The sequence below is a fragment of the Mesoplodon mirus genome, assembly GCF_964341445.2.
Source record: "Mesoplodon mirus genome assembly, chromosome: 20".
Classification (NCBI taxonomy): domain Eukaryota; kingdom Metazoa; phylum Chordata; class Mammalia; order Artiodactyla; family Ziphiidae; genus Mesoplodon; species Mesoplodon mirus.
The window spans coordinates 23,904,976-23,917,036 of NC_138996.1; the positions used below are offsets into that span (position 1 = coordinate 23,904,976).

A 12,061-nucleotide genomic window follows, 5' to 3' on the forward strand; every position below is an offset into this window, starting at 1 on the left:
TTTTTTTTTTAACTCATTGAGTAAAGTAACCAGGATATAAAGGGACTTAAAACCAAGCCACTGGTTGGTTGCCAGAAAAGCAGTGCTAAACCAACTACTTAGGTGAGAGGGAAGGATTATGGAGGTGGTGGCATCCTAGGAAATCCTCGAAGGGCCATTTCCTGGAAGGAGGGTTGATGTATTGGGGAAGATCCCAGGGGACAGAGCTAGACACAATTACTAAAAACTACAGTGAGCCAGATTTTGACTCAATATAAGGAAAACTTCCTAATGGCTAAAGCTGTCCATGGTCATCGTGGATTGCCAAGGGACACAGCAAGTTCTCAGCGTCAGAAGCAGGGAGCTCGGCTAGCTGGGCACTGGGCTCAGAGGAAATTCAAACAGGATTCTAGTCTATTCTCCCCTCAGATGCCTGAAACACCTTCACGTCTTTGCTAACAAGAGTCATCCAGACTCTGCTTAAGACACCTGTAATCCTTCAAGAGATAAACTAATTTCTTTTCTATAACAGGTATAATTGTGGTAAAGAACTTCTCTATATGGAGCCAAGACCTTCTCCTCCGCAGTCCCTTCAGTTCTGCTTGCTGGGACTATAAAGAGTTTTTCTAAACGCTGGACCATAAAGAAGCTTTCCAATACTGAAAGATATCACGTAATGAGAATCCTTGTACAGACTGTTCCTACTCTCATCATTCCACTCTGGGCAATAATTAATTAAGAAAACTGTACCAGGTATTTTCCTAGGGGCACAAAACCCACATCCCTATGAGTGGATACAGTTTAAGCAAACCCTACTCAAATGAATAATATGCAACCATCAAAACCATTAAAAAAAATAAATAGGGAGATGACATCTGAATATAAAATATATATACAAAATAATGGTGGGCAAAAAATTCAATAAGAGGGGCTTCCCTGGTGGCGCAGTGGTTGAGAATCTGCCTGCTAATGCAGGGGACACGGGTTCGAGCCCTGGTCTGGGAAAATCCCACATGCCGCGGAGCAACTAGGCCCGTGAGCCACAACTACTGAGCCTGCACGTCTGGAGCCCGTGCTCTGCAACAAGAGAGGCCGCGATAGTGAGAGGTCCGCGCACTGCGATGAAGAGTAGCCCCCGCTTGCCACAACTAGAGAAAGCCCTCGCACAGAAACGAAGACCCAACACAGCAAAAATAAATAAATTAATTAATAAACTCCTACCCCCAACATCTTCTTTAAAAAAAAAAAATGTCCTGGTGTAGGTAATGGCCAAAAGAATTCAGAACATGGCAAATTAAAAAAAAAAAAAAGTCAATAAGAGAGATAAAGCATGCTATTTTCAACTATATAAAAAGGCATATTATCACAAATTAGAATTGAATTTGGAGTGATGTAAATATAACTCCATCTCATTAGGTTGTTTTTCTAAGAAATTGTTTAAATGTATAACAATAAAAATCTATACTCCCTTTTGATATAAACCTAACAATAAAAATCTATACTCCCTTTTGATGTAAATATAACAATAAAAATCTATACTCCCTTTTGATGTAAACCTATCTCTTCACCCATTTAAACAATTAGTCCTAAAGTGCCTAGGTTCTGAATACTACATAAATCATTCTAGATTATTAGATGTATATATAAAGAAAAAAAATTTAGTTGTATAATATGTAAGATGTCCTCATAGTTTCCTCAAAAATTAAAGGTACTATATGACCCAGTAAGTCCACTTCTAGAGATACACCCAAGAGAACTGGAAAGTTATGTTCTCCCAGAAAACAAGTGTATGAGTGTTCATGTGCAGTGCTATTCATAATAAACAAAAAAGTGGAAATAACCCAAATGCCCATCCACTGACGAAAGGATAAACAGAATGTGGTATATCCACAAAACGGAATATTATTCTGCAATAAAAAAGGAATGAAGCACCAACACCTACTACGAGTTGGATGAACCTAGGAAGGGTTATGCTAAATGCAGCAAGTCACAAATGGCCACAAATTTTATTACTCATCTATACGAAATGTACAGAATAGGCAAATCTAACAGAGACAGGAAGTAGACTAGTGGCTGCCAAGGGCTGGAGTAGGGAATGAGAACTGACTACTAATAGGTACCAGGTTTCTTTGGGAGTGATGAAAATGTTCCCAATTAGACAGTGGTGAGAGGTACACAACGTATAAATATACCAAAACACACTGAAATGTACACTTTAAAATGGCTAAATAGTGGATTTTGTTATTTTAATTCTGTCTCATTAAAACAATATATAATGACAAAATACATATCATTATATATATGCTATATATTTTATAAAATATATTGACATCCACAAGTACTTAATACTATTAGAAGACTGACAATATGGTACCTAGCATGGGTACAATGCACAAAAGGCCTGGATTACTAAAGAAAATATTAAAAACTGAAGGGCTGAAATTAAGAATTACTCAATCCTTCTATTATCCAATTCTTAATTTATTTACTGTGTGCTTACTTGGTGCCAGAAACTATGTTAGGGGCTGTGGATACAGGGGTGAACAAGATGTGATCCTCACCTTCACAGGGCTCCTGGTCTAAAAGGGGAGCTTGACATGAAACAAATAATCACTTGCATATATATAAAACATGTATGTAACAAGGGGCATAAGGTGAAATATGGGTTCCATGACAGAATATATCAATAACAGGCAGCCCTGATTTAGATGGAGAATTGGGAATACCTTCCTGAGGAAATTATATTTAATCTGAAACTGTGAAGGTGAGAGATTTAGGCAGGTGAAGAGCGGGGATAAGAGTATCCTCCAGATGGAACAGCAGTGCAGAAGTCCTGAGGCAGAAAAGAACCTGTCACATGTGAGAAACCCACGAAGGCTAGTTGTGATCAGAGGGTGGTGAGTAAGAAGACGACTGTCACAGAATGAGGCTGAGAGGTAAATAAACATGGGTCCGTCCAGGCCGGCCACTCTGGGGATTCTCACTCTATATCCTGGGTACAAAGGGAAGCCACCCAAGAATTTCAGCAGGGAAGTAACATGACCAATTTGTGTCATAAAAGCATCACCCAGGTTCCCTCTGTGGAGGAGGGGTTGGAGAAAAGCAAAGAGGAACCAGTTAGGAGGCTGTGAGAGTAACGGCTCAGACCAGGGACCGGGGTGGAAAGGAACAAAAGGCATTTTCAAGGTCTATTTGGAGTTTTGGAGGTCAACACATATTCTATTTTACAACTCAAATTTATATGTATGGGAAAAAAAATGTCTTCCAGAAAGACCAAAGCATAAAAAGTAGAGATTACTTCACCAGGTTCCTAGACACGTTAGCATCTATCCGATACTAACCCAAACCCTACAAAACACTTCAAGTTACTTCTAAAAGCCCTGAAGGCTTTATATATAACTAAGTAACACTTGAACCCAAATTATCCCTAAGCTTCTTGCAGGGTTTTTTCTTACCAGCAAGTTTTCAGAGTGGCAGAGAAAACCAGACAGAGAAGTAGAAACAAAAAGTTCACTGTGATGCAATACAGGTAATGCTTGGTGTCCTGACTTAAACCCAACTGCAAACTAGCTCCTCCTTGGAACATTTTTTTTTACTTATACAGGAACCATTCCGGGAGAGAAACAACCTGCTTAGTATACGCTCTGTTAAAGGCTTCTGTTAAACATACACACACACCCCAGCAAGAAAGATGTGCAAAACATCCAGATTATTCATGGGTATCTGTCTCCTTACACTGCACTCCAGAGCCTGAAGCAGAGTACAGAGGCTGTGGTGGATATCGCACAGCTTACAAAGAGTAAATGAATGACTTCACTGTAATAGGAAAACAACTGTACATTACACATGCATTTCCTTTCCTCTTAAAATAAACCCCTGCCAGCCACATGGTAAATACACTTCAAACTTGAGTGTATACCCCTCACAAGCCACCTAAGACATGAAATCGTACAATATAAGACAAGCTATCTATTCAGCACCCCCAGAATATAATGGAAGCCCAAAACAAAGACGAATATGACCATCAAAAATTATACATTTTACAACACAAACTCTGTAAGTAGTAGAGTACTTTTTCATTTATACTGTGAAAATTAGTATTGCACTTAAAAACGTAAAATGAAATTGTTTAAAATATCGAATCACTATGTTGTGTAACAAGAACTAACACAGTGATGTAGGGCAATTACACCTCAAAACAAACAAACAAATAAACTCATAGAAAGAGAGACCCAATTTGTGGTTACCAGGGGGGCAGACTGGAGGAAGGTGGTCAAAAGGTACAAACTTCCAGTTATAAGATAAATAAGTACTAGGGATGGAATGCATAACATGATAAATATAATTTACACTGCTGTATGTTATACATGAAAGTTAAGATTAATAAATTCTGGGCTTCCCTGGTGGCGCAGAGTCCACCTGCCGATGCAGGGGACACAGGTTCGTGCCCCGGTCCGGGAGGATCCCACATGCCGCGGAGCGGCTGGGCCCGTGAGCCATGGCCGCTAGGCCTGCGCGTCCGGAGCCTGTGCTCCAAGACGGGAGAGGCCACAACAGTGAGAGGCCCGCGTACCGCAAAAAAAAAATTAAAAAAAAAAAAAGACTCAGCTCTTTTAAGAAGCCTTCCCTCACCCTTTATGGTAGAGCTGATCCTCCATCCAGTGCCCTCTCTGCCCACTGTCCCTTGTACACATCTCTCTCCAGATTTACAACTGACTCCGTCCCAGACCAGGAGCTCCCTGGTCTGGAGCTTCACAGAGCTCACACAGGAGTTTCTCACAAGAAAGGTTCTCCAATGCTTGTGGAATGAAATGAGTGAATCAATGGATGGGATCCCCCCCAACCTCTGTAGTTTTTAATTTTTTCCACCTGCCTTATCCTAAATGTTCATGACTCGCAACTCAATGAAATTTCAGACAATCATCCATTTCCCCCCATTTCTTTCTGTTTCCTGATAGAAGATTTATGGTACAGGGTGTTTATGAAAACGGGTTTTAAGAACAAGTGAGAATATTGCTTGATGTTCAGGTTTGCACACATGGCTTTGTAGAGAATGAGTTTGAATAAGGATGAGAAAAGGCCTTTACTCCCAAAATTCATATTCCATAGGAAGAAAAGCACTCAGTGTCACGTCACCCTATCACTACGGACATTCACATCAGACATCATTTTTATCAAGAGCCCCCTTCATCATGACAAAGAAAGGATGCCCCGTCAAGGGCAGAGGGAGTTCATGAGTTAAATTCCTCATTCCAGAATAAATTATTTAGCACCACTTAAACCCTGAAAGCTCTGAGCCACCTATCTCGCGGTTTATGGCACTCTCCTCTCCTCTAAGTTTACAATTTCCCGATTGTGAAGCAACAATTTAATTCCACAGTGCAAAATCAATACAGCTTAACTTTACCGTTGGAACTCACATTATGTGGCAAACTAAAAAGATTTTATTCTTCCACCGACATAAGACAATTGTAAAGCTGCCTTTATAAAGAGGAACCATTCCGGAAATTAGGAATGAATTTTTCTTACTGGACTTTGCACAGCAATGACCCCATGAGATGAATACGATCCCTGGGGCCTTCTAAGTTCCGCCCACTCAGGCCCAGCTTTGACTTCACTGTCAGGACCTAGATTTTGAACAGGAGATCATCCCGGAAACGCAAGGCGCTGTAGTGGTAGTAACAAGAGACAGCCAACAGGTTCCTGAAATAGGTTTTGTCCCTAGTTTAGGGTTTTTATCAGGAATGTCGATCACCTTTTTCGCTCTAAATGTTATTACTAGTACAACCATGAATAGTAAGGTTTGGTACAGGGGTCAACGTTTCCAGTGTTATTTAACTGAAATGATCTGGGACCAGTCGCTTTTGTTGAGTTGTTAAGAGCTGGTGTTGTTTAAAACAGACCAGTGGACGAAGTCTGTAAGCTGCAACCCACTGGGAAAGGCAAGAAGATGGAAGGATTGATAACATTCAGTCTACAGCGAACACTGATCACCTGTTCCGTGCAAGGTCCACTGCAGCTGATAGCCTGAGGACCAAGAAGCAGAAGGGCGGGTTGGGCGGGTCTGAACCCTTAGATTCAACAAGCTTCCCGAGTGCATTCAACGCACCTGCACGTAACTCGTTTCCCTGCACCTGTTATTAGGAAGGCTTGTTTCTCTTTCAACTGCTCAGAGCAGCCAACAGAAGAAAAAAAAAAAAAATTTAAGCAGCAACCTAGTGCTAGACCAGAAGGGAGCGTTTATCAGCCTATCAGCAGCCCCATTACTCTACAGGCAGTTGGGGTTCCCTCCCGTCCAGCCCTCTGTCCAGTGAGCATCCCCAAGGACAAGAGGTTAGATCCAGCAGCAGCCAAGGCTAGGCCTGTGAGGCAGCAAGAGGAAGCCCAGCCTCCCGGCGAAGCGGGAGAGGCTCCGGCGCCGCCTCCTCCCTCGCTCGCTCGCGGTGCCAGTTCGGTCTGCGCCGGACAGGGAAGCCGGGCCTCCAGCTGGCTCAGCATCCTTCCTCTCGCTCCCGCTCTCCCTCCTCCGCCCGCTCCCGCTCTCCCGCCTCCGCCCGCGCCCGCAGCACCAACCTTGGGCGTGCGGATGTGCTCCATGGCGAGCCCGCGTCTGCAGGCCCCGGGCGGGAGACGCCTCACGCACCTGCGCGCGTCTGCAGCGCGGCGGGAGGGACGCGGGGAGGGGGCTTCACGCCCGGGAGCGGGCGGGTCTCGGGCTTTGGCTCCGCCCTCAGGTGCGGCGGCGCCCGCGCGAGGCAGGCGTGCGGGGCTCGGGGCGCCCGCGCGGCCCTAGAGCGCGCGTCTCTGCGCCACTGCCACCTGCACCGCCTGTCGCCGCCCAGCCCCTTGCCTGGCTGGGGTCGCGGGAGCCAGAGCCGCCCGCTTCCTCTGAAGAAGGGCAGCCAGCGTAAGACTGTGGGGTTACTGTTACCCGAGACACAATGGGGGCCTTGCGGTGGGTGTGGCCTCTTGGAGGAGAGATGGGACCAAGCGCTGCTCCACACCGCCTATGGGCTTCCTTCCAGAGCGTCCCAGGATAGGTGGGACTTCAGGGTGGGGCAGGAAAAAGGCTGCCACAAACACTCCAGATCCAGTGTGGCCTCTTGGGCCCTGTCTGTATATTTCACCACAGGCGGCAGAGCATTTGGGATGAAGGTGGAAATAGCAACAGTGTTAGCGCTCGAGAAAGTGCTGTTAAGACAGGCATCTCACATCAGCCTGTGACTTTACCATTGGAAGAGACACTTTCCCTTGGCACCGTACTGGATGCTCATTTGACATCTTCACGTAGCTCTAACTAACTGAACTGGAAGATATAGATAACAAAGCATCCATTATAAAGCATCATTCTTCCATTTATGATATTAAGAGTAGTTGTTGGGCCTCCCTGGTGGCGCAGTGGTTGAGAGTCCGCCTGCCGATGCAGGGGATACGGGTTCGTGCCCCGGTCTGGGAGGATCCCATATGCCGCGGAGCGGCTGGGCCCGTGAGCCATGGCCGCTGGGCCTGCGCGTCCGGAGCCTGTGCTCCGCAACGGGAGAGGCCACAGCAGTGAGAGGCCCGCGTACCGCAAAAAAAAAAAAGAAAAAAAAAAGAGTAGTTGTTGCCACTGTTAGTACGAAGCCATTTGGAAAAGCCAAAGGGAAGAAATGCGCGCCACCCACCCCCGCCTTTTTTTCTTGCAAACCTGTGTGTAAAGGTTTACCATAACTAATTATTTCATAAAACTGTTCATAGTTCTTAGAATAATATCTATCCAAGTTTTTCCTAGCTCTTACTCATCTCTCTTTTACCTGGATTGTAAATTCTTTGGCTGTAGACATTGGGTTTTTTAATCTCTTTTTGTCCAGTGCATGGTAGGCACACTGCAACCTTCCAAATAAATGTTTATTTAATCAATACAGTATTGCATTTTTTAAATTTCCAGGTCCCCTTCACATATCTTTTATCATTTCATCCTCCTTTCAATCTGGGAGGCAATTAGGACAAGTTCAGTAAACTGATGTTTGCATATGGCAAAACTGACCCAGAGTATAATTTCTTGTTACTAAAAAACACCAGGAATAGCGTCAGGAGCACTCTGGTTCCAATTCAGCCTCTGACCTCATTCCACTTATTAGGATAAGTTAACATAGAATAAGCTAGAAATAAAATAACAATAGGGAAAGAAATCTCTGTAAGTAAACATTTGGGTTTGATCTAACAGTTCTCTGAGGAATCCTCCTTGACTTGACCCCCAGCCCCGATCGCTATCCAGCTTATTAGATCACAAGCTGTGTTGACCCCAGACAGCCACTCTGCTCTTTCTCACTTTCTCTGCACTGCCTCGTGCCCCCATGTTTCACTGCTTCTCTGAACCACCACCCAGTGGGGCAGAAGAGATTGAACAAAGCAGCAAGAGCTGGAGGGCAGTGGAGTGAGAGAAGCTAGAATACATGTTGATCCTAAGTAGGGCAGAAAGTGAAACCAGCCATTCATTTAGTTAAGAATCATTGATATTAATTTACTGATGGTCATGCACAAGGTACCCTGGCAGATGCTGGGAAATTGAAGGGAGACCCAGAGGAGGAGGATACCAAGTTCCATAACAGTGATATGGATAACACCAAGGAAGTGAAAAGTAGACCAGTAAGATGGCAACAGAGCATGTGGAAATGCCAAAAGTAGCCTCAAGGAGATTGACCTACTTCCTACATTTTCCATGTTAATTATATGGAAAATAATAGGTGAACTCGGGATCATATACTTAATTCCTAAAGTTTGCTACTGTTGCATTGGTTATGAACCATGGGTCATTTGGATAAATGTTGCACCTCTGAGTGTTCACAGAGCAGAAATCTCTCCATCTGGCACCAGAACCAAGAAGTAAGAAGGGTAGAAAAAAATGTATCCTTCTAACACCACATAATTTGCAGAGGGATCCACATCCATATTTATACTACATCAATTTACTTTTTACACTACAGATCCACTTTGCCCAGTGGGTTGGAAAATGGCTATTTTTTTTAAGCTAGCACTTGTGAATCCTGGATGGAAAATTCAACAAAACTATTTTCACCATCAAGCAAAATATCAGACAATAAGGTTAAGACCTAGTTACCTGCATATTCATCAAACTACTTCTTCCCTTGACAGCACACAGTATGGTTGTCCCCATTTTATCTTTAGTGCTCATGTTTCAGTGCTTTTCTACCTCTGTGAAAATGGTAGATATTTAATTCTCCTTTCCTTCACGGGCACACAGGAGACGATGCTTCCCCGCCCTATTACTGTTGGGTGGCACCATGGACCAGGGCTGTGGAAAGTGACCTGTGTCACTTTGAAGCCAAAGTTCTGCAAAACCTCTGTGGCCCTCCAGCTTTCTCTTCCCTTGTCTTGTTATTTGGAGATCTTATCTTGAAATTATAGAGAAAATAATGATGATAAATTCACTCTGAGTATATACTGTGACTGTGGCCACAAACTATTCAGCATTAGATGGACATGAAGAGAAAAATAGGCTGTTTCTCCAAGTCATTACTTGGCAGGGAGCTACTCTGAAGTGTCACAGCAGATTCTTTTGAGTGAAAAGAACAGCTTTTTGTAGTGGTGGTCATTGCATGAAGCCACTGAGATTTAGAGGTTAAGTTTTGTACCTACCCTCGCCTACCCTGACATTCTAAAGAAGGGACACTGAGAGTCAAAATAACATACCTTCTGTGTCTCTGATCTTCTTTCAAGGGGTTTGATAATGTCATTGAAGAGATCTGATGACACAGGTCATCTGCCAAGACTTCAACTTTATTGTGTGTTACCACACTTCTTCTGCAGAACCTCTCCTTAAGAAATTTTTATCACACAGATAGTCTAGTTGCAAATAATATTATCATAGGAATTTTTAAATCCAAACTTGATATTCACTGGGAACTTCCCCAAATGCTGTGATCTTCAGTGGCATGAGGAGATTTGGATGCTTATCAGCACTTGCAAGACTTTTTCCAGAATTCTTACATTTCTCCTGAGGCAACTAAAACTTCTGATTTGGAGTGAAGCCAAGAACTCTTTCCTCAGGAGGGTAGTATTGCTAATGATTACCAACTCAGTAAAATCCTATTCAGCCCTACTACGCCTCAGCGCTCCACGGGGATGAGTGGAGGAGGGCACCCATCTCTATACAAGCCGAGCCTCAGCTAGAAGCAGGCTAGATACCCAGTAGGATAGAGTTAGAGCTGCATTTGGGGTTCTGCCTAGAAAAAATGACATCCTCACCTCCAGGATTTTTATAAAGCCAATGATGCCAAATACCAATGTCTTCTTTGGCCTCGCCCTATGCCAGACATAGAGAATAGCACTCTGTGGATTGCAGGCAGCTCTGCCCTTTTTCTAGAAACCAAAGGGGACACTCTGGACCAGCATAAAAGGAGCTCTTACTCTATGAACAGGCAAGGTTTTAAACTAGACTCGCCTATTTTGTTCTCCCTCCAAGAAGGCACATCACTCAGACACAAGTCTGTATCCTCAGAGCACTTACTGTTTATCCCTTCCCACTGCTGACCCTTCAACCACCATTTTGATGCAGACAATTCCCATGGCAATATTGCTAATCCTAGATTCTCTCCATACCTCACATATTCTATATCCATCCACCTGTTGAGTACCTCCACATGGATGTCCCATCAATGTCACAAACTAGGTAGGACAGACAGGCCTATAGTCAAGTCACAGATGCAGCACGTGCTAGCTGTGTGACCTTGAACAAGTTTTTGACCCCTCTCAGCCTCAGCTTTCTTACCTGTAAAATGGAGATAATGATAATATCTGTATTACTTTCTTCTTCTCAAGCTGAGGAGTAGATATCTATAGAGAGAGAGATATCTCTATATATATGATGTTTATTACATTATTTCCTGTTTATTTGTATATGCCTGAGGTAGTCCAAAATAAAAAATAAAATGGATAGCAAAACATGGGGCATAATTACACCTCCTTCTTAGGATGGATGTGACAATTCAGTGAGATCGAGCATATATTTTGTGACTAATATTTATTGAGCATTCTCTGTGAGCCGAGCACCAAGGATAAAGTGTGAACCAAAGCAATCACAGTCCTGCCCTCAAGGTGCTTCCGTCTACTAATATCAGCTACGATTATTATTATCATTGTCTTCTACCTGATACCAAACCTCCTCTTGACGTCATTATTTCTTTGGTTAATCTCAATCACTCAAGTTCAGAGCCTTCGAGTTGTTTCTGGCTTATGTCCCTCACCGGCCCCCATACCCAGACAGATGCGGATTCCTCATCCACAACTTTTCCTCAGCTGATCCTTCCCCTTCCTTTCTCACTGCCTTTGCTCTAAGATCCTCATTGCTTCTTCCTGGCTGGAATATTAGCCTCTGCTGCCAGATCAATCTTCATGAAAAGCAACTCTAATCATCACTCTCCATCTTAAAAACTTTCAGGTGGTTTACAATTGCCTTTTAATTAAGTACTATCTCCTTATTCTGTCATTCAAGGCCCAGTCACATCCTACCTTTCTCTTTCTCTTTTACAAACTCAGCAAAGTTAAGTCACTGGCGCTTAGTAGGTGCTCAATAAATATTTTTTGAATGTATCACTTAGTCAACCAATCACTTTCTATATCCTGCATTCACTTACCTTTATGTCTTTGTTCACACTATTCCTGTGTATCAAATCCCCTAGGTTCATTTCAAGATTCACTTCAACATTCCCTCCAAATGCAGTTCTTGCAAAATAACTCTTGTCTGTTCATTCCAATAAGCAGAGATCGTCATAAGCAGTTTATTTTCATCTGGAAGTGCAATTTTATGCATCTCTGTCACAGCTTGTCCACAGGGGACCTTAATCAGTCCCCTGTTCCAAGAACCACGCTGGGTCACTACACTGACAATGTCATGCTGGTCGGATGGAATGAACAGGAAGTTGCAGGGGTCCAAGATGCCCAAGATAAAGCACACTTGTGTCAGAGGATGGGAGATACATTCTGGGGAAATTCGGGGTCCTGCCATCTCAGTGAAGTTTCTAGGCATCCGCAGCGGTGAAATAGCTTCTCCAGCATGAAAGGCAAGTTGCTTTGCTTTGCA

General features: G+C 43.5%; 1 protein-coding gene across 3 annotated transcripts in view; it reads right to left on the bottom strand.

Annotated features, from left to right (window-relative positions):
- MTMR7 (myotubularin related protein 7) overlaps window positions 1–11,758 on the bottom strand; it is a 102,804-nt gene extending 91,046 nt beyond the window's left edge. For 2 of the 3 annotated variants that reach the window (XM_082608645.1, XM_082608648.1), the window contains exon 1: window positions 11,616–11,758. In XM_082608645.1, coding sequence (XP_082464771.1) covers window positions 11,616–11,666 — 51 coding nt within the window. In that variant the 5' untranslated portion in view covers window positions 11,667–11,758. Of the gene's footprint in view, window positions 1–6,552; window positions 6,609–11,615 lie in introns of those variants that run through there. The other variant, XM_082608646.1, reaches the window with a different exon arrangement.
- Between the last annotated feature and the right edge of the window lie 303 nt (window positions 11,759–12,061).